Below are 22,393 nucleotides of genomic sequence, written 5' to 3'. Positions count from 1 at the left end.
ACTTTCCCTTTGACGGCCCTCAGTCGGGATTGGGAACGACAAATTGTCTAACAGTTTCAACAGGGTTGGACCAAATGGATGCTGTTGTTAGAGGCGTAGATTCCACCTAACAATTAAAAATACATTTGTTGTCAAGTGTGGACACATCGCATGCAGGGCATACATTCCGTATGTCTGGGTGGATTCTGCACAAGTAAGAGGTTAACCTGTTGCAGTATCCAAAAAGTTACATTTTCCAGACGGCATTTCCATGTTCTGTACGGCTGTGAGGGCCACTTGCTGAACGGCCTGTAATGTTTTTAACTAAGGGTCACCCCTTGTTGTTGTTGTTATTGTTGTTGTTGTTGTAGCGATAAGGTTGCTCCCCGAAGGCTTTGGGGAGTGTTATCGATGTGATGGTCTTTTGCCGGATACAGATCCGGTACACTCCGGTACCACAGCACCATTAAGGTGCTAGCCCGACCATCTCGGGAACGATTTATGTGGCCACATTAAACCTTCAGGCCATTCCCCCCTCCCCACCCCCAAGTTCAATGAGGAGCTTGGGGTCGCCCGAGCCTAATCTGTTAGTGAAACAGGATTCGCCGCGGATAGGTGAGGTTGGCAATTGGGTTCGGAGAAGCTATATATTGCGCTGGCAACCTGAAGGGTTGCGTTACACAACCCCTTGAATCTGGTATTTTAGTCGCCTCTTACGACAGGCATACCTACCGCGGGTATATTCTGATCCCCTAACCCGCTGGGGTCACCCTTTCTGTTACACTTTTAAAATTAACTCTGAGTTAAAAAGTTCAGCAAGGGGATATATGGTCCGTAAATTCTATTAAACTTACACAAAACAAAACTTACCGAAATCATTATTACAAAATCTATTGGTCTATTCATTAGTGATGATTATCAGTTTATCTGTTTAAGAATTTTTTCTTTTCAGTTTTTTTGTTTTTGTAATAGAATAAAAACTATAAGCACATAAGCAGATAACCTGATAAGCACATCAACGTAATATTTAAAAATTTTAAGCAGCATAGTCATATATATAATTAATATATCGATTAAACTATGTATGTATTTGGTCTTCTTCTAAATTTCGACAATTTTACATTTATTTATTTATTTTATACTTTCATCAATTTCTTATGTTGCGTGTAAAATATTGTTTTAAAGTTAGGCTTTTCATTTAAGAAAAAAAAATTATATGATAATTAATATTATTTGTATAACAATACGAAAATTATCATAAATTGTTAAAAAAAAAGAAGTCAATTTTATCATTAAAATAATAATTAATACCCTTGGGAGAGAATTACAGTATTTTTTCTCTGTGGGTCTTGTACGTTGTCCTCCTGTTGATAAAAGACCATATAATTCGAATTATTTCAAAAATATTTAAAAGGATATAAGGCCAAATATATATTTACCTTTTTGCCAATCAATGATTTATGAATATGTGGAATGACACCACCACCAGCAATGGTAGCTTTAATCAGACTGTCCAATTCTTCGTCACCACGAATGGCTAACTGCAAGTGACGCGGCGTAATACGTTTGACTTTAAGGTCCTTTGAAGCGTTGCCGGCCAATTCCAGCACCTAAATAATTATAACAAGAAATGTTAAGTAATTTTGGATTTATTGGGATTCAATTCTTGCCAGCAAGAATTGCATACAAAAATGTGTTTATTGGATATAAGTTTACAAATATATTTAAGCGGTATACAAAGGGAAAACCTCCAACACTACCCCAAATGATTATAGGCCTATAAGCTTATCTTCTTGTCTTCTTAAAGCACTCGAAAGACTCCTAGAGGACTACATCAGGAGGATTGAGCCATCGCTTCTTTCGCAAGCTCAACATGCCTATACTAAGGGCAGGTCAACTGACACGGCCTTGCACTCACTGGTATCCGTTACCGAAAGGTCACTAGACCTCAAGGAATACACTCTGGTGGCATTTATAGATATAGCGGGTGCCTTCAAAAACGGTCTCCCGGAGGCCATCACCTCGGCGCTGACCGATCTGGGGTCGACGCGTGCCTGGTGGAGTTTATATACAATCTGCTTACGCGTAGGCAGATTAAAACTGAGCTAGGTGGATGAGTGTCCGCAGACCGGTCGGCAGAGGCACTCCGCAAGAAGGCGTTCTCTCTCCGCTACTTTGGGTGGTTACCGTCAACCAACTACTACGCCTCATGGAATCAGGTCACCAAGTGATCGTGTATGCAGGTGGATGCGTGTCCGCAGACCGGTCGGCAGAGGCACTCCGCAAGAAGGCGTTCTCTCTCAGTTACTTTGGGTGGTTACCGTCAACCAACTACTACGCCTCATGGAATCAGAAGGTCACCAAGTGATCGTGTATGCAGATGACATATGCGTCACCATGCGGGGGAAATTTCCGCAAACTCTTTGCAACCTAATGGAAGGGGCTCTATCTAAAATTTCCCACTGGGCCACAGCTACAGGTTTGGAAGTCAACACGGATAAAACCGAGCTGGTCCTCTTCACTAGGAGGTACAAAGTACCAAATCTAACACCGCCAAGAATTGGGGGTACGTTTTTAGCGTTTAGCGATCAAGTCAAGTATTTGGGAGTCATTCTGGATAGGAAGCTATTATGGAGTGACCATATAGTGGAGCGATCAAAGAAGGCAGCAGCAGCGCTGTTCACCTGCAAGAGGGCAATTGGCACCTCTAAGGTGGCCTACGGGATTTACACAGCCATTGTGCGCCCGATTCTTCCTTATGGCGTCTTGGTGTGGTGACCTGCACTAGCTAAAAGTACCTATCTTAAACTGCTTCAAAAGGTGCAACCGAGTTCGGAGCTCTGCATTACCGGGGCTCTCGGCTCCACTCCGTCTGAAGCACTCAACACAATGCTATACCTTCCACCTCTTGACCTGGTGGCAAAGGAAATAGCGGTCATCGCCGCTCTACGCATAAGGGAAACAGGTCTCTGGTCAAATGGATCTAGTGGACACGCAACAATCCTGGGCACGAACGCCCCAGTCCAAATACCGGTGCGGACTGACTACTGCACGCCAAAGAACGTCTTCGTATGTATGTATGTATTTATTTGAAAATATGTTCCTAGCACAACAATTTTGACAAATTATTTAACAGTGCTAGTCATGAATAGCTTGAGCTATAAGAATTGAACATTTATAATAATAATAAATTAGATTAATCAAACTAAATTATGGTTTGACCCGCTTTAGGCACCCCAGCGGGTTAGGGGATCAGAATATACCCGCGATAGGTATGCCTGTCGTAAGAAGCGACTAAAATACCAGATTCAAGGGGCTGTGTAGCGCAACCTTTCAGGTTGCCAGCGTAATATATAGCTTCTCAAAAGCCAATTGCCAACCTCACCTATCCGCGGCGAATCCTGTTTCACTAACAGACGAGGCTCTGGCGACCCCAAGCTCCTCATGGAAATTGGGGGTAGGGAGGGCGGGAATGGCCTGAAGGTTTAATGTGGCCACATAAATCGTTCGTGAGATGGTCGGGCTAGCACCTTAATGGTGCTATGGTACCGGAGCGCACCGGATTTGTATCCGGCGAAGGACCATCACATCGATAACACTCCCCAAAGCCTTCGGGGAGCAACCTTATCGCTACAACAACAACAACCCGCTTTAGGCAGGGTAGGGGTCCTTTTGAGACCGTATAGGGTATTACAATGGTCCCATTGGTGGCCTAAGTAGTGAGCTGCTACCATAGTGTTCAGCTCAGCCCTCGCAACCTAACCTAACCTAAGGTCAGATAACTTGTCGCAATTTATAAAAAGATAATAAAGTTAATATTTATGGATGAATATCTTTAATATCAGGTAATAGGTTTCGAATAGATTGAAGAAAAGGAGCGTTTCGAAAAGTTTGTCGAACCTTGTTGAAATGAAAACGAACGACAATCTACCGCTGAGCATTATTATATAGCACAGCTAACCCTTGATACCGTCTATCAATTTTTGCGAACATATCAGGGAAATAAATAAAAATAGGAGAACTAAATAAAACCAACATTCAAGAATACGAAGTTTGTCGTGCGATGCACGACTGTGATTAAAAATCAGAGGCCTTCAATTTCAGATTTCTGAGTTAAACAAATTTCTATGAGCTGACATTACAACCCACAGCGGGTAGAGGGCTTAAAACATACCCGCGGCAGGTATGCCTGTCGTAAGAGGCGAATATAATATCCAAATGATTCAAGGGGTTATGTAGCTCGACCCCTTCAACATCGATAACACAAAACCTACGGGGTGTGCTTATTGCTACAACAACAATAGCTGACACTCATGTTTACAAGACACACAATATTACAAGAACCATATGAAATAAGTCGAACTATGTCAAACTTAATAACAAACTCAAATTTATAAATAAAAAATTTAATAGGAAAATTATTATTACACTTTAATAAAAAAAAAAAAAAAAAAAAAAAAAAAAAAAAAAAAAAAATATTCGGACATAGTTAAAATTTTCATTTTCCGCCTTCAGATTATTGTTGTTGAGATTAATACGCGTCTTTTGACACCTCACTTGATATTTTTGGTAGCGTATTAGAAGTCGACCCAACTAGACGTTTACCAAAATTACTCACTGATTCTCGTTGGGGAACTCCCTGAGAACCTATGTGCAAAATTTCAAAGGTCAAACCCCTTTGGTTTACGAATAAAACCAATTGGTCCCTTAATGTATAGCCGAACCCTTGTTTTAGTTTTTGAGTCTCTTTCAATATATTTACTTTTTACAATGGATTTTTTCTGGATAGGGCGCAAAAGGTTTTGGCAGTACAGATATTAGTATCTTAAGAGGTACTATTTTCGGGCACGTAGGTACCAGATAAATATTCGGCAAATGACCATGAACATCGTTAAAACTACCCAAAAACAAGTAAGGAAGGCTAAGTTCGGGTGTAACCGAACATTACATCTCAGTTGAGAGCTATGGAGACAAAATAAGGGAAAATCACCATGTAGGAAAATGAACCTAGGGTAACCCTGGAATGTGTTGTTTGTACGATATGGGTATCAAATGAAAGGTGTTAATGAATATTTTAAAAGGGCGTGGGCCTTAGTTCTATAGGTGGACGCCTTTTCGAGATATCGCCATAAAGGTGGACCAGGGGTGACTCCAGAATTTGTTTGTACGATATGGGTATCAAATGAAAGGTGTTAATGAGTATTTTAAAAGGGAGTGGGCCTTAGTTCTATGGGTGGACGCCTTTTCGAGATATCGCCATAAAGGTGGACCAGGGGTGACTCTAGAATTTGTTTGTACGATATGGGTAACAAATGAAAGGTGTTAATGAGTATTTTAAAAGGGAGTGGGCCTTAGTTTTATAGGTGGACGCCTTTTCGAGATATCGCCACAAAGGTGGACCAGGGATGACCCTAGAATGCGTTTATACAATATGGGTATCAAATGAAAGGTGTTAATGAGTGTTTTAAAGGGACTGGGCCTTAGTTCTATGGGTGGACGCCTTTTCGAAATATCGCCATAAACGTGGACCACGGTTGACTCTAGAATGTGTTTGTACGATATGGGTATCACATTAAAGGTATTAATGAGGGTTTTAAAATGGAGGTGGTAGTTGTATAGGTGGTCGCCTTTTCGAGATATCGGCATAAAGGTGGACCAGGGGTGACTCTAGAATGCGTTTGTACAATATTGGTATGAAATGAAAGGTGTTAATGAGTATTTTAAAAGAGAGTGGGTCTTAGTTCTATAGGTGGACGCCTTTTCGAGATATCGCCATAAAGGTGGACCAGGGGCGACTCTAGAATTTGTTTGTACGACATGGGTATCAAATGAATTGTGTTAATGAGTATTTTAAAAGGGAGTGGGCATTAGCCCTATAGGTGGAGGCCTTTTCGGGATATCGTTATAAAGGTGGACATGGGGTGACTAGAATGCGTTTGTACAATATGGGTATCAAACGAAATGTGTTTATGAGTATTTTAAAAGGGAGTGGGCCTTAGTTCTATGGATGGACGCCTTTTCGAAATATCGATATAAAGGTGGACCAGGGGTGACTCTAGAATTTGTTTGCACGATATGGGTATCACATTAAAGGTATTAATGAGGGTTTTAAAATGGAGGTGGTAGTTGTATAGGTTGGCGCCTTTTCGAGATATCGGCATAAAGGTGGACCAGGGGTGACTCTGGAATGCGTTTGTACAATATTGGTATCAAACGAAAGGTGTTAATGAGTATTTTAAAAGAGAGTGGGTCTTAGTTCTATAGGTGGACGCCTTTTCGAGATATCGCCATAAAGGTGGACCAGGGGCGACTCCAGAATTTGTTTGTACGATATGGGTATCAAACGAAAGGTGTTAATGAATATTTTAAAAGGGAGTGGGCCTTAGTTCTATGGGTGGACGCCTTTTCGAGATATCGCCATTAAGGTGGACCAGGGGTGACTCCAGAGTTTGTACGATATGGGTATCAAATGAAAGGTGTTATTGAGTATTTTAAAAGGGAGTGGGCCTTAGTTTTATGGTGGACGCCTTTTCGAGATATCGCCATAAAAGTGGACCAGGGAAGACCCTAGAATACGTTTATACAATATGGGTATCAAAGGAAAGTTGTTAATGAGTAGTTTAAAAGGGAGTGGGCCTTAGTTCTATGGGTGGACGCCTTTTCGAGATATTGCCATAAAGGTGGACCAGGGGTGACTCCAGAGTTTGGTTGTACGATATGGGTATCAAATGAAAGGTGTTAATGAGTATTTTAAAAGGGAGTGGGCCTTAGTTCTATAGGTGTACGCCTTTTCGAGATATCGCCATAAAGGTTGACCAGGGGTGACTTTAGAATTTGTTTACGATATGGGTATCAAATGAAAGGTGTTAATACTGAGTATTTTAAAAGGGAGTGGGCCTTAGTTCTATAGGTGGACGCCTTTTCGGGATATCGTTATAAAGGTGGACCAGGGTTGACTCTAGAATGTACAATATGGGCGTTAAATTAAAGTTATTAATAAGAATTTTAAAAGGGAGTTGTGGTAGTTGTATATGTGAAGGCGTTTTCGAGATTTCGACCAAAATGTGGACCAGGGTGACCCAGAACATCATCTGTCGGGTACCGCTAATTTATTTATATATGTAATACAACGAACAGTAATCCTGCCATGATTCCAAGGGCTTTCGATTTCGCCCTGCAGAACTTTTTCATTTTCTTCTACTTAATATGGTAGGTGTCACACCCATTTTACAAAGTTTTTTTCTAAAGTTATATTTTGCGTCAATAAACCAATGCAATTACCATGTTTCATCCCTTTTTTCGTATTTGGTATAGAATTATGGCATTTTTTTCATTTTTCGTAATTTTCGAAATCGAAAGTGGGCGTGGTCATAGTCGAATTTCGGTCATTTTTTATACCAATACAAAGTGTTTTCAGATTATTATGTGAACTGAGTTTAGTAAAGATATATCGATTTTTGCTCAAGTTATCGTGTTAACGGCCGAGCGGAAGGACAGATGATCTACTGTGTATAAAAACTGGGCGTGGCTTCAAACGATTTGGCCCTTTTTCACAGAAAACGGTTATCGTGCTAGAATCTAAGCGCCTACCAAATTTCACAAGGATTGGTAAATAAATGTTCGACTTATGGCATTAAATGTATCCTAGACAAATCGAATGAAAAAGGGCGGAGCCACGCCCATTTTGAAATTTTCTTTTGTTTTTGTATTTTGTTGCACCATATCATTACTGGAGTTGAATGTTGACATAATTTACTTATATACTGTAAAGATATTAAATTTTTTGTAAAAGTTTCACTTTAAATTTTTTTTTTTAAGTGGGCGTGGTCGTTCTCTGATTTTGCTAATTTTTATTAAGCATACACATAGTAATACAAGTAACGTTCCTGCCAAATTTCATCATGATATCTTCATCGACTGCCAAATTACAGCTTGCAAAACTTCTAAATTACCGTCTTTTAAAAGTGGGGGTGCCACGCCCATTGTCCAAAATTTTACTTATTTTCTATTCTACGTCATAAGTTCAACCCACCTACCAAGCTTCATCGCTTTATCCGTCTTTGGCAATGAATTATCACACTTTTTCGATTTTTCGAAATTTTCGATATCGAAAAAGTGGGCGTGGTTATAGACCGATATCGTTCATTTCAACAGCGATCTGAGATGACTGCCCAGGAACCTACATACCAAATTTCGTCAAGATACCTCAAAATTTACTCAAGTTATCGTGTTAACGGACGGACGGACGGACATGGCTCAATCAAATTTTTTTTCGATACTGATGATTTTGATATATGGAAGTCTATATCTATCTCGATTCCTTTATACCTGTACAACCAACCCTTATCCAATCAAAGTTAATATACTCTGTGAGCTTTGCTCAACTGAGTATAAAAAATAGGAGTTTTCTAATTGAAATATGTAAACCTTTTCTCCTATATCAAGTTTGGGTATATGAAAAGGTGGCTACACCAAATTGGAAAACAGGAGCTAAGACCTATAAACCGAAGTATTGCATTTTTTTTTGAAATTTATAAATGTAAACAATCCAAAATGGAAAAAATTAGTTAGAGTATTTGTTTCAAATAAGTGAAAATTTACCAGTAATTGGTTGTATATCCAAAAAACGAAATTACATTAAAAATGGCGGGCAAACGACGCCACAAAATAAATAAAAAACACCACTTTCAAACTGACATTACAGCCAGCACCAAAAGAGTACAGCACACACAAACGTAAACATACACAACACTACACATATAAAAAATAGTTTTAGCAACGGGCGTGTATGGAATATAGTGGCGTCACTAGAAAACAATTCTTAATACTGATTTTTCTATATTGCAACAAATTCAAGTACTTACTTCAGCGGTCAGGTATTCCAGAATAGCAGCGGAATATACGGCAGCAGTTGCACCAACACGTCCATGTGATGTGGTGCGGCTTTTTAAATGACGATGTATGCGGCCAACAGGAAACTGAAAATACAAAAATTAAAAATGATTTCGATCATGAATAGATAGGGGGAAAATTTACAATGTAAATTGCTCATGGACCGACACGGGACTTATGTAAAAAAAAAAAAAAAAAAAAGGCGCGAAATATCAATATATCTATGGTTTCTATATATCTGCACCGTCAGCTTTTAAATGACAGCTTACCTGAAGTCCTGCTCGTGCTGAACGTGATACTGCCTTCGCTTTAGCTTTGCCAGAATCTTTACCTGCTTTACCACCAGCCTTGAATAAAATAAAACATAAATTGACATAGATTTAGATTTTAAAATACACAAAATTGCGCCAAATTTGCCGGAAAACGCTGGCCAATGTGAGGTTAAACACGAATCTTGCAATGTAGTTCCCGCTACCGAGATTTTATTAACTATTCTAATTAACGAAGTTTATAGATACTTTAACTTTTAAAGTTTCTTAATCTTAAGTGTTAGCTTTAATTTTTCATCTTCCCCTTTCTTAATGACCGATCGTACTTCACAGCACGCGACATGACATCCACTGGCCAACGCTCCCAAACAATGCTGTCTTAAATTGCACCTATTTACCATTTTATTAAATTTCTAATTATTTTCACAAGCAAAACAGAAATTCTAACAAAGTCGTAGTTAAATTTTTGAATGGATGAAACACCCGATATGGAATTTTATCTAAATTTTCCTTGCACGACAATTTTCTTTTAATTTGGGCACAGGAACGTCAAGTCCAAACAGCACGAAGTTTTTTCACGAATGGCGCGTTCAGCGCTTCGTGGCGTCAACGAAGACTTTTCATGTAGGGTTGCATTTAGCAAATCAACACCACTTAGCTACAGGTAACATTCCATCTTGCTTGACTGAACTTTGTGTGTGTCTACGGCAAGATGCACACGAGGCTACGCGTCATAGACGCGTTTTAGACACTGCAGGCTAAATCTGTACGCTTTGATGTCGAACACATGTACTTGAATGGAGAGCTGCACACGAGGCTTAAGCTGCATGAAAGTGACAAAGCATGGTAATTGTTTACTTTAGTTCACAACTGCTAAAACCCAACCAAAAATACCGGGAGAGGTGTCAAACGACCAGGACCACGAATTCGAGAGGGGAAATTCAAAATTTTATTTCTGTCAAAAGTTATTTCCAATTGTGGGTACTATAAAATCATCAAAACAACAACAACCACATGAAAATTTTCAATTTTGTTTGCAAATATCTCCGAAACGAAATAAAATTTTGAATTTCCGCCTTCGGATTCGTGGTCTTGGGATCGAAACGCGTCTTTTGACACCTCTCCCCATTTGGGTGGGTTTTAGCAGTTGTGAGCTAAAGTGAACAATTACCCAAAGCATGAACGCTTCATGTAGCTAAGCGTGTAGCAATGTTGGTCGCTGAGCGTACGTACGCTTGAAAAAAAAGGAAGAACAAAATACAAATACAAATACAAGATGTTTGATTTACATTTTTTTGTATACAAATTTGTGTAATTAGTTAGAACATGTTATTTTAGTTAATAAAAGTGCGTCAAAGGTATATTACCAAAGCGAAAGAGAGTATTCAACACCATAAAAGCTTGGTTAGACATTGTTGAAAAGATTGAAAGGCTTAAAAGTGTTGGAAACTAGAAATCACTTTTATCTCTAGTCCGCGGTGGTGTAAAGTTGTCTTTCATAATTTACAAAGGCACGGGGGATGCAAACAACTTTTAATAGCCATTTGCCTTTGGCTTCGGGGACGGATATACCTGAAGAAATTTAATTTCTTATTTTTTCCATTTTGTGCTTTTTGTAGCGACGCTCGAAAGTAGCTTCGTGTGCAGATCTTAAGGCGTAAAGAAATCGTAGCTACATGTCATATCTGGTACGCGTCTATGAAGCTACGCCTCGTGTGCATCTTGCCTACCTCGCGTATGCTTTAAAAACAATTTGGACTGAAATTCATTGAAGATAAGTATTACTTACCAAAATAAATCGAATCACTAAATATCAGCAAAAAATTTACTTTATTAGATACCCTTATTTTGTCTATCATTTTTCGCAAGCAAAAACAAATTGGCATTTTATTTAAATTTTTTGGTAAAAGCCTAGTTGAGGGGTCGACAGCTAATACGCTACCAAATATATCGGGAGGTGTAAAACGACGCGTATTGACGTCTACAACAATAATCCGAAGGCGGAAAAGAAAAACTTTATATCTCTCAGGAGAGACTTGCAGTTGAAGTTGGGGATTTTCAAGTGATTGTTGTAATGTTGTTGTACCGCGGATATAGTTTTGGTCTCCAAACCGGTGTTGGACCTACCCAGGGTAATTTTTTATAAGCACGGCCGAAGGCCGCCAACGCCGAAAGGCGTTCTGCACAAAAATACTATGGATACGGCCCCCCGTTTCGGAGGGACCCGCGGATCAACTTTCGGTTTTCGTTAATATCTTTTGAACGAGTTCAAATTTTTATTTTTCGCCTTCGGGTTATTAATACTGATATCAAGACGCGTCGATTAACACTTCTTTCAATATTTTTGGTAGCGTATTAACAGTCGACCCCTTAACTAGACTTTTACCAATTTTTTCTAAATACTTTTCTGTTTTGAAAATCTAAAAATTAAAGCTGAAATATTGGTAATTTAATATAAAACGGCCCATACATGATACAAAAACCATGTGCAAATATAAAACGACGAAATTTGTGCAAATGAAAATTTTGACATACACGTCTCAAGAACACTGCGCAATATTCATTTTTAAAGTAGCGCAACAAATGAAACATGTATTTTAATTGTATAAAAAAGGCACTAATTGTATAAAAAATCACTATTTTCCACAGTGCTGGTAATTCACGGTATAAGCCGAAAAATTAGCACAGAAGCGTTTATTTTCCATTGTATTTATAAAATATATATTTTAGTTGCAAAGCCAGCCCAACTCATTGCAGCACTGCGCAATATTCATTTTTCAACTAGCACAACAAATGAAACATGTGTTCTAATTGTATAAAAAATTATTATTTATTATTGAATTTATGTGAATTCCTGTTACAAGCTAGAGATGGTCCTTGCGCCTTCGATATTAACATTTTTAAGCAATAATTACTGATGTTATATTATCAGGAACCACAGGTAAACTGTGTAAGATTCACCACACACGAAGAAAAAAGCATGTGCAATATTTGCAGACATGCGTAAATATCAAAATCGTTTTGATTTTAGCGCAGTTCTCTGCGCAAATAGCGCAACCAGTGCACACACCGGTCAAATCCTTGTGCAAATTGGTAATTGGCACAAGGATACTTGAGCCGTGTAATTGGCGTATAAAATAATAAATATCTGCGAACAAGATCAATAACAAGTTCATTCTAAAATAATTATATCCAAATACAAAAGTTTGACAACAGAAGACAGCACAAGGCAAGTCGCCGAGTACAAGATACTCTGTGCCCGTCCGCTTTCCTCGTCACCTCCTCTTCAGCAAGTTATACGCCAATTATACGGCTCAAGTCTCCTTGTGCCAATTATCAATTTGCACAAGGATTTTCCTGGCGTGTGTACTAGTTGCGCTATGTCATCTTTGTGACAACTGCGCTAAAATCAAAACGATTTTGATACGATTCTCATTTGCACAAATTTCGTCGTTTTATATTTGCGTATGACTTTTGTGGTATGGGCCGTATTACGAGTTTCAGCTACAAAAATATTCGTGTTTAAAGAATGACTTCTGACGCGGCCGTAAACGTCTTGAGCACGGAACTGAACGTACCTCGTGTGCCAATGACACATGAACCAGATACGGATAGAGATTTAACATGCAAATGCAACAATAATAGCCGTGTTTACGTTTGCGCGTAAAATAAAACGCTTATCCTTGCTTAGATAATGCTTAGAAGACCCATCTAGCGGCAGTGGTTAAATAGCTAGCTACAGAACAGGGTGTACTTAAAATCGAAGACACAAACCTCTGGTTGTCAAAATGTATAACATATTGTAACGAATTTGCTTGCAAATCCTCTTATTTGCAATCCTCTGCTAAGTTCGAATCACTAAACTGTTGAAAAAATAACTCCAATATTGAATGATGGAAAAATGGCCTTTATTAAGTACTTCACAATAACACTTATACTTTGCTACTCGCTGGCTTAATAACCAAACTGATTAATAACTCAAATGAAACTCTACTATTGGCCGCCAGATCGCGTGCTTAAGCAAACTGATTGATAGCTCAACTCAAACTGAATTACTTCTTACTCGCCTGCCCCGCTTTTATAGTTTACGCTGCATACTTCTAGGCTCTTCGATTTCCAGAAGTTACTAGTTTCGGCTACAAAATCGCCAGCCACAACTACGTCCACAAATTATTGCTCTCTCTTGTGACAACTCAGATAAGATATATGCATGTGTTTGTGCATTGACTCTTCGCTGCTCGTATACGTATATGGTACATATATGTAGACGCAGTTATTGTTTCGTTTATGTAGATACATAATGATTGATTTATTGATGTGCATTCACGTCACTGCTTAACATCGGCTTAGAGACGATAGCATCGCTCAGTGCTGCTAACATTCGCTACACTGCCCTCCACCTAAGTCTGATCGTCCCGATCAGACAAATCTCTCGATCTAAACGCTGCTAGCATCGCCAAATGTACCACTCTTCTATTTCGTGATTCCCCAATCGCTTGTATGCGGCAGATGACATCACTGATCGTCTTCACAACTCTGTACGGGCCTTCCCAACTGCACCGATATTTGGAAACCCCCCCTTCCGCCGGTGAGGGTTGTATAGCAGTACCAAATCTCCCTCCCGGAAACCTTCCGAATTATTTTCCTTGTCGTACCTGTGTTCCATCTTACTACTCATTATTCTGGATCGTTCCCTCGCACTCTGTTGCTCGGCCAATGAAGAACTACTTCGCAGAGCTTGCGCTGGACGGATTTGCTTTGCATAATCAGTATCGTTCCGACGCTTCACAACAGTAGTGTGCCTTGGCTTGAAACCACCCTTGCATTCTTTCTTCGTTTTAGTACGTCCGTTAGGGCTTTTCAATGCCAGTGTTTCGTTCACAGGTACCTTCGGCTTTGATTTGTTTGGCCCATTTGTTCCATCAACCTTTACCTTTGAATTTCGTGGCCTTCGTCGAGTCTTCTCCACCAGTACCCGATTACTGCTTAACCCTTTTTCAAAACTAAAGTTAAGTGGCACATCTTGGTTCTCATAACGCATCACCCTTCTCTGCATATCGATCTTGATGTCATGGTCAACCAAGAAATCCACTCCCAATATAACTTCATCAACAATCTCCGCCACAACAAATTTGTGTAGAACCATGACCTTCCCAATCAATACTTCACATATCACTTCTCCCTGAACTTAGTTATACTCGCCAGTGACCGTACGCAACTTTGCTCCAGGTAACGGTTTTACTCTCCTGTTGACCAAGTCAGGTCGGATCAAGGAATGAGGTGCGCCCGTATCTACAGTCAGTACTCGTTCTTTGCCATCCCTCTAACGGTAAGACTGCTCGATTTTCTACCAATTTGCGACACAGATATCACAGGGCATTCAATAGCTGGATCTAGCTCTCTACCTCTTACTCGCTCTTGCTCATCTCCTCCAGCTTTGCGTTTACGCCCACCCACATTGTTGGAACTATTAAGGCCAAGATCGCAATGACGTGCAATGTGACCGGACTTCCCGCATTTGAAGCATTTGATAACTTTTTCACTCCGCTTTTGCGATCCTTTCAGCGCCTCCAATATTGCGTCTACCCACTCTGGCCTTTCTATTTCCACACGGCGTGCTTTGAAAACTGGCTTACACAGAAGCGACGCTGTTTCCTGAATCAGGGCTTGTGACACCGTTTCTGCGAATGTTGGTTTTGGATTCGCATATGTAGCCCGCTTCGTTTCCACATCTCGTATGCCATTTATGAAGCTCTGGATTTTTACCCTTTCCGTGTATTCCACGGGTGCATCCGCATTTGCAAGATGAGCCAATCTTTCAATGTCAGAAGCAAACTCCTGCAAAGTCTCGTTAGCTTTTTGGTAGCGGTTTTGCAATTCTATTTGAAATATCTGTTTCCTGTGTTCGCTTCCGTATCGCCGTTCTACAGCAGCCATCAATGCGTCATAACTGTTCCGTTCGTACTCTGGAATAGTCTGTAAGATTTCGGCAGCTGGTCCTTTCAATGCTACGAAGAGTGCGGCGATTTTATCTTCCACATTCCAGTTGTTCACTGCTGCGGTCTTCTCAAACTGTAGCTTAAAGACCTGGAAAGGAACAGAACCGTCAAAGGATGGTGTTTTTACCTTTGAATTACTAGTTAAAACTGCTGGGCGATTTAGTTGCAACTGCTCGATACGTCCTCTCAAAGCATCCACCTCGGCCTCGATTTTTTCTTCAAACTGTAAAATTTTTGTATCTTGCGCCTCCAACTTCGAGGAAATACGTTCTTCTTGCTCTTCCAGTTGAGCAGAGATCTGCGATGATATCTGTGCTGAAATTTGCGCCGACGTTTCGGATATCCGTGCCTCTTGTGCTTAAATCTTCGCTGTTATACGGTTCTCCTGCGATTCCAGCTGAGTTTCCATCTTGGATGTTATGCGTGTCTCTTGCGATTTCAATTGTGATGATATGTTGGTAGATATTTGTGATGACGTTTCGGACATTTGTGCCGATATTGCAGCCAACATCATGTTTAGGTCTGTGTTCGCCATTTTCTGCGGTGTTTCATTTTTCTCTTCAATTTTTGCTGTTCTCTCGTCCTCATCAGGATAAAAGACATACTCGTCCACATCAATTCCTTCTGCTTCCATTGCCTCTCGTAGCCGTGCCTGAAGTTCGAGTTTAACGCCGCTTGTATTCAATCCACGGCTCTCCAACTCCTTCTTTAGTTGCTGGATTTTCAATTCACTTAACTTTGCCATGTCCTTGTTGTCCTCTAGAATTTATTCAACAATTCCTCTTCTGACACCAATTGTAACGAATTTGCTTGCAAATCCTCTTATTTGCAATCCTCTGCAAAGTTCGAATCACTAAACTGTTGAATAAATAACTCCAATATTGAGTGATGGAAAAATGGCCTTTATTAAGTACTTCACAATAACACTTATACTTTGCTACTCGCTGACTTAATAACCAAACTGATTAATAACTCAAATGAAACTCTACTATTGGCCGCCAGATCGCGTGCTTAAGCAAACTGATTGATAGCTCAACTCAAACTGAATTACTTCTTACTCGCCTGCCCCGCTTTTATAGTTTACGCTGCATACTTCTAGGCTCTTCAATTTCCAGAAGTTACTAGTTAGTTTCGGCTACAAAATCGCCAGCCACAACTACGTGCACAAATTATTGCTCTCTCTTGTGACAACTCAGATAAGATATATGCATGTGTTTGTGCATTGACTCTTCGCTGCTCGTATACGTATATGGTACATATATGTAGACGCAGTTATTGTTTCGTTTATGTAGATACATAATGATTGAATTATTGATGTGCATTCACGTCACTGCTTAGCATCGGCTTAGAGACGATAGCATCGCTCAGTGCTGCTAACATTCGTTACAATATAGTTGAATCGGTTGGGATGAATAGTGGATACACACAATTTTTAGAGGTGAAACATAGAATTAGTGTTAAGGTGAAACATATTTCAGTTAGATCTGAGTATAATGCGTATTGAAATTAGTAGGACAAATTTTATGCGCAGCAAATTCAGAGGTGTATTTAAAGTTTGACCCTTAGCAGTCCATATAAAGTTTAAACGTAAACGTCTATAGATTTAAAAAAAAAACACGGATAAGGTGACCATATCTGGTATCTGGTTCATGTGACATTGGAACCGAGGGTGGTCAAACGCCAATGGCGATGCCCATACCGAACTTCGTTTAACTGTGGCATCACATTCGGGTTGCCCAGAATTGCACAAAAAAAATGTAATAAAGTCCGAAAAAGAAGTTCGAAAAGATTTCAACGGACCAATACGACACATACAAACACACCGTAAACAAAGAAGCAAAGCGAAATTTGAAAATAAAGCATTCTCCAAGAATTTGGCGGGTTTGAGAGATAAATTGTTACATTATAAATTATAAACAAGTATTTGGAAGAATGTCAAGGGCGGTGAAAACAAAAGTTACTTCAGCAGGGGCTGTTGTATCCGGCAGAGCTGCAAAAAAACCAGCTGCACCCAAACACAATAAATTATATGCGATGCCCGAGAAGATTGCTGAAGGTACAATTCTTACTGATCTATCCAAAACTCAATGGACTATAGGAGCTTCTATTGGTACTGGGGGATTTGGCGAGATTTATTGCGCATGTCGGGCTGGTGAAAAGAATTACAATTATGTTGTTAAGTGTGTAAGTGATGCAAAAAATATAAATGTAAGTAGAAAAACTGAGTTTTTATACTTATTTTATAGGAGCCACATGGAAATGGTCCACTGTTTGTTGAAATGCATTTTTACATGCGTAATGCTAAACTGGAAGATATTAAAAGATTTCAACGAGAACATGGTTTAAAATCCCTTGGAATGCCATATATGATCGGTAATGGTTCGGTTGAACTTAAAGGAATAAAACATCGCTTTATTGTTATGCCACGTTATGGTAGCGATATTTCCAAATATATTTTAGCAAATGAAAAACGCATGCCAGAGGGTACAATATACAGGCTGTCCATACAGATGTTAGATGTGTATGAGTTTATACATTCATGTGGTTACGTACATGCTGATTTAAAAGCCGCCAATATACTATTAGGTTTTGGCAGAGAAGATAATGGGCAAGCATATTTAGTTGACTATGGCTTAGCATCACATTATACGACAAAGGAATTCAAACCGGATCCAAAGAAAATGCATAATGGTACAATAGAGTATACCTCACGTGATGCCCATTTGGGTGTACCAACAATGCGGGCAGATTTCGAAATATTAGGATACAATATAATTGAGTGGTCAGGTGGCCAATTACCATGGGTAAAAGATAACCTTTTGACGGTACCTACTAAAGTACAAAAAGCGAAGGAAGATTTCATGGCAGATATTAACAATTCTTTGAAACTTGCATACGCTAAAGGTGTGCCAGGTGGGACACTGATGACTTATGAGTAATATGTAGAATATGTGTAAGAATTTTTTTTTTTTAATTTCAGATGCTATAGCCGAATATATGAAATATGTTGCCAAACTGGAATATAATGAAAAGCCAGACTACGACCGCTGTCGCAAAATATTCAATAATGCTTTGAAAACAATGAAAATACCTAATTCAGGAGAATTACAGTTTACTACGAAAAACAATAATAATTCGGCCCCTTCGACAAGCAAAGCACGTTCTAAAGTATTAGGAAAACGTCACACCACAACATTAGATACATCAGTGGAATTATGTGCAAGTGACGACGATGATGATGATGTCATATTTGAAGAAAAGAAACCAGTTAAAAAAGCACCACAAAAAATATTGAAAACCATTCCAAAGAGTGCAGTAAGTCCAGCTAAAATGAAGCCTAAGACTTCACCACACAGGTTAACCCCAACAAAACACAAATCCACCCCTACACAACGCAAGGTCACTACTCCAAACGTACCAACAAAAACAACACCTAATCGTAAGCGCCGTTCGTCGTCTTGCTCACCAACAAAAACAACACGCAACTCGCCATTGCAAAAGAAAGCAAAGGCTACAACAAGCGAAGCTACCACAAGCAAAAGTTCTGCCACACCAAATGCCTCATCGGGTACTACGCATACACGTTCCACTCCGTTAGCTGCAAGAGCTAATATAAATTTTAGCCCAGCCATATCGGTGTCAGCTACGCGTCCAGGAAAAACTATTATCAATGATAATACAACGCCTGTACCACGTACAGGTAAAACTTATGAATTCAATTTTGAACTAGATGTTAGCATGGATGCTAATGTTGTAGTTAATGTAAAACGTAAAAAGAAAGCACCAGCAACAGATACACCCAGTTCAGTAAATCAAGGCCAAAGCAGCTCCAAATCAACGCGGAGCTCAAATGGATATTCGAAGACACAGAAGAGCGAAAATGGTACCCCAACCACACGTGTTAAAGTTCAAAAACTTGCTACCGATGAAGCTTCTGAGAGACTTCGTACCCCAGGTGTTACTGTAAAAAAATCGAGGCGTGTTGTTTCATAAAATATTCTCACTGTACTAAATCTGGCATTTGCTTTCTTCATTGAATCCAATACATGCATTTATTCTTTCTTGATAATTTAAATTTTTGATTGCTTAATTTTTTTTTTAGTTTTATGTACATTAACCATTTGTTAAAAACTCTTAATTATTCATTTTGTTGAATTATTTTGATGCATTGTATAGCATTGACATTCGTTGAAGGGAATACAAAACAAACATTTGTTGCCTAGACATAGTATAAATAAAAAAATAAATATCTTATATTTATTGCTACCGTTATTATGGAAGCACTCGGGCTTCGACAGTCCAGTTATGTTTTGTCATTTTGCTGTGACATGGAAAGGTGCATGTAGAACTGAAAACTTGAGCCATCATATTGCAGTTTTACCCAAAAACGTTATTGGATCAGGCCCCCAGCAGGTTATGGGGTCAGAATATACCCGCGATAGGTATGTCCGTCGTAAGAGGCGACTAAAATACCAGATTCAAGGGGCTGTGTCGCGCAACCCTTCAGGTCGCCAGCACAATACTTCTCCAAACCCAATCGTCAACCTCACCTATCCGCGGCGAATCCTGTTTCACTAACAGACGAGGCTCTGGCGGCCCAAAGTTCCTCGTGAACTTGGGGGTGGGGAGGGAGGCATGGCCTGAAGGTTTAATGTGGATCCGGATCTGTATCCGGCAAAGGACCATCACATCGATAACAGTCCCCAAAGCCTTCGGGGAGCAACCTTATCACTACCACAACAACAACAACGCAAAAGGATAGGTACCTGTAGCTAGTACGTCTCTTGCTTTTGGAACGAGCTCAAATATTGTTTTTGTAATATGCCTTGTGAACAAAAACAAGCCAAACGGGGTTGGTACAGCTTTTATTTTGCAAACACTAATGTACATGAATACACAAAACTACTCACACTAATATATATAAGGTTGAAATATATCATTTTCCTTTACGCTTGCTACTTTCATGGTGCTTCGATGATGACGATTTCGATGATGATGAAGATTTACCAGTGGAAGACGATGAATGTGATGATTTCTTTGACGAATGCGACGAAGAGGAGCTTCTCTCACTTGCACTTACAACGTTAAAAGTTGGATTCATAACACTGCTAGATGATGCAGCAGATTTGGAGCTACTCGACGAAGGCCGTTCTTCTTTATGTGATGATCTCGAACTTTTGTGATGATGATGCCTGCTTGTAGAGGACGATGAAGATGATGACGTCGTTTGCACAACTATTGCAGATGCAGCTGCTGGAGAACTGGTGGTGGGTACATCTTGTTGTATAACCGGATAAGGTGAGGAAGAATTTGATGTTGATGATGATCGTGAAGATGTTGCTGAGGATTTTGCCTTTGATGACAACAACGGAATAGGTTCATCAATTATCACACCAGCAGCTTTACTTGTTGAAGGTTTACTAAGGCAATTATCACACTGCCAATTATGCGCTTGTCCTTCAGAAGCTTCTTCATCAGTTATAGCAGGTTTATGACATTCTTGATGATAGAGTGTTCCACATGCTGAGCATTCAATTAGACGATTAGTAGCAGTGAACACCATTTCCCCGCAAACAGCACAATTTAAATCACCAAATTCTTTCAAATTAACCACGTCATCACCACCCGCAAGTAAGTTACTACTGTGTCCCCCAACATTTGCTCCATCGTCGGAGTCCATAATGGTGTCGGGTGAGTCGGATATAGTTTTAGCGGGGGAACTTGTTAAATTAATGACTTCATCAGCACCAGCATCTTGCATCTGCTGTTCTGTAGATGGAGGTTGCTCTGGTTGGGGTGGTGGCGTCGCTGCACGACCAGGAAAGTTTGCTTCTTCTTCCATTAAGCGTTTGCTCATGTTATTGGAGAGCATAAGTTCTGGACCATACCGTTGTTTAATAGCTTCATCTAACATCATTCTCAATTCAGTTGCAGAGTTGGGATGTGGTGAGTGGAGCAACTTAATTGCTTTCCTTAGCATTTCTATCTCATTCGTATTTGTAGCCATCACGGAACATGTGAATAACTTTTTTAAAATGTGTAACCAAGATTACAGCGTAAAAAAATAACAAAATTACTAGCTTCGATCCCGTTCAGTCAAAATCAGTAAAATTCGACGTTTGGTAGCTCTTTTAAGCTAAGAACACATTGGGCGGTGTGACATGTAGCGGCAGGGCAGAATATTTTGCCGCGTAGTGCAGTGCAGCTGAGGATGTCATTAGTTTAAGTTCTAAATATTTTTTTACTCGTTCAAAATGAGGCACGGAATGTTCATTATTTCGAATAAAAACCGAAAAACAATTATTATGCTGTTTTAAAAATAATGTTGAAGTTAAGGGCCCGACACAATGACATTTTTCATATAGATGCGTTTAACACAAACATTCCATTGAGCATTTTTCGATCTTCGCTGGCTATCGAACATCGAAAATTATGACATCTAATCACCCCTATTCTGCATTTCGATTACGTCCCCGTTCTACACTCCGCTTCAATCGAAGTTTGGAATTCTGCATTACGACGGAATCGTAAAGAGAAGAGGAAGAGCAAATGATTTTTCGAAATGAGCTGTTGGTACGGAATGTGTGAACATTGGAACAAAATAAATTAAAGAAAATTTGTAAAAAACACTGAAAAACGTTTATATTTTATTATCCACGCCATTTTGTACGAAAAAAAGCAAAATAATATATTGCCGCAGTGTTATATTTTTTTGAGTGAAGTGCTTTCATAATTGTAAGTGTGTTTTTGTCGTTCTTTTGGCCAATTCCCTGCCGTGGCCACCAAGTTTTGTTAAAACGGATTCCTGCACGAATATAGTTGACATTTTCTGAATTTTAAGGATGCTAATTTCATTGCACTGGCCTAAAATACTTTATAAAGGTTTATTTATTCTTTCCGCAAGGATTGTTTACGTTTTCGCTTCACCTTCCTCTACGCCGGCAGCTTGCTTTGGCATATAACTGGACCCAACGAACAGACACAAATTATAGCTGTCTATTATAATGGAATCAATAGCCGCGGCATTATTTATGGAGTTGGAATGCAACGCATACGAAAATTGCCAGGAGAGAATGGAAAGGCAAATATTGCGAGATTTGTGTAATCCATTTGAGATGAGTGACTAATTGTAAGAAATTGAATTTAAAAGTGGTAAAGTTTAATGACTTATTTTCTTATTTAGGTTCAAAAAAAAATTTCCACTTAGAAAGGATGCTTTCAAGTATGTGTTAGATACTTTTGCAGGGCAAATAC

General features: G+C 39.5%; 3 protein-coding genes across 3 annotated transcripts; 1 reads left to right on the top strand and 2 right to left on the bottom strand.

Annotated features, from left to right (window-relative positions):
* Positions 1 to 1,037: 1,037 nt before the first annotated feature.
* Positions 1,038 to 9,717, bottom strand: His2Av (Histone H2A variant). Its single transcript, XM_067774547.1, has 5 exons — positions 9,539 to 9,717; positions 9,141 to 9,218; positions 8,844 to 8,957; positions 1,419 to 1,589; positions 1,038 to 1,343 (listed from the first exon to the last, which is right to left on the bottom strand). The coding sequence occupies exons 1-5, from the start codon at positions 9,539 to 9,541 to the stop codon at positions 1,284 to 1,286; spliced, it is 426 nt and encodes a 141-aa protein (XP_067630648.1). The 5' UTR covers positions 9,542 to 9,717; the 3' UTR covers positions 1,038 to 1,283.
* Positions 9,718 to 16,797: 7,080 nt separating this feature from the next.
* Positions 16,798 to 19,393, top strand: ball (ballchen). The gene is made up of 3 exons (XM_067774533.1): positions 16,798 to 17,323; positions 17,386 to 18,052; positions 18,120 to 19,393. The coding sequence occupies exons 1-3, from the start codon at positions 17,072 to 17,074 to the stop codon at positions 19,130 to 19,132; spliced, it is 1,932 nt and encodes a 643-aa protein (XP_067630634.1). The 5' UTR covers positions 16,798 to 17,071; the 3' UTR covers positions 19,133 to 19,393.
* Positions 19,394 to 19,987: 594 nt separating this feature from the next.
* Positions 19,988 to 21,271, bottom strand: IntS12 (Integrator 12). Its single transcript, XM_067774522.1, has one exon. The coding sequence runs from the start codon at positions 21,144 to 21,146 to the stop codon at positions 20,076 to 20,078; it is 1,071 nt and encodes a 356-aa protein (XP_067630623.1). The 5' UTR covers positions 21,147 to 21,271; the 3' UTR covers positions 19,988 to 20,075.
* Between the last annotated feature and the right edge of the window lie 1,122 nt (positions 21,272 to 22,393).

Source organism: Eurosta solidaginis, chromosome 1 (genome assembly GCF_040869045.1).
Source record: "Eurosta solidaginis isolate ZX-2024a chromosome 1, ASM4086904v1, whole genome shotgun sequence".
Lineage (NCBI taxonomy): Eukaryota > Metazoa > Arthropoda > Insecta > Diptera > Tephritidae > Eurosta > Eurosta solidaginis.
This window is presented reverse-complemented; position numbering and strand designations above follow the sequence as displayed.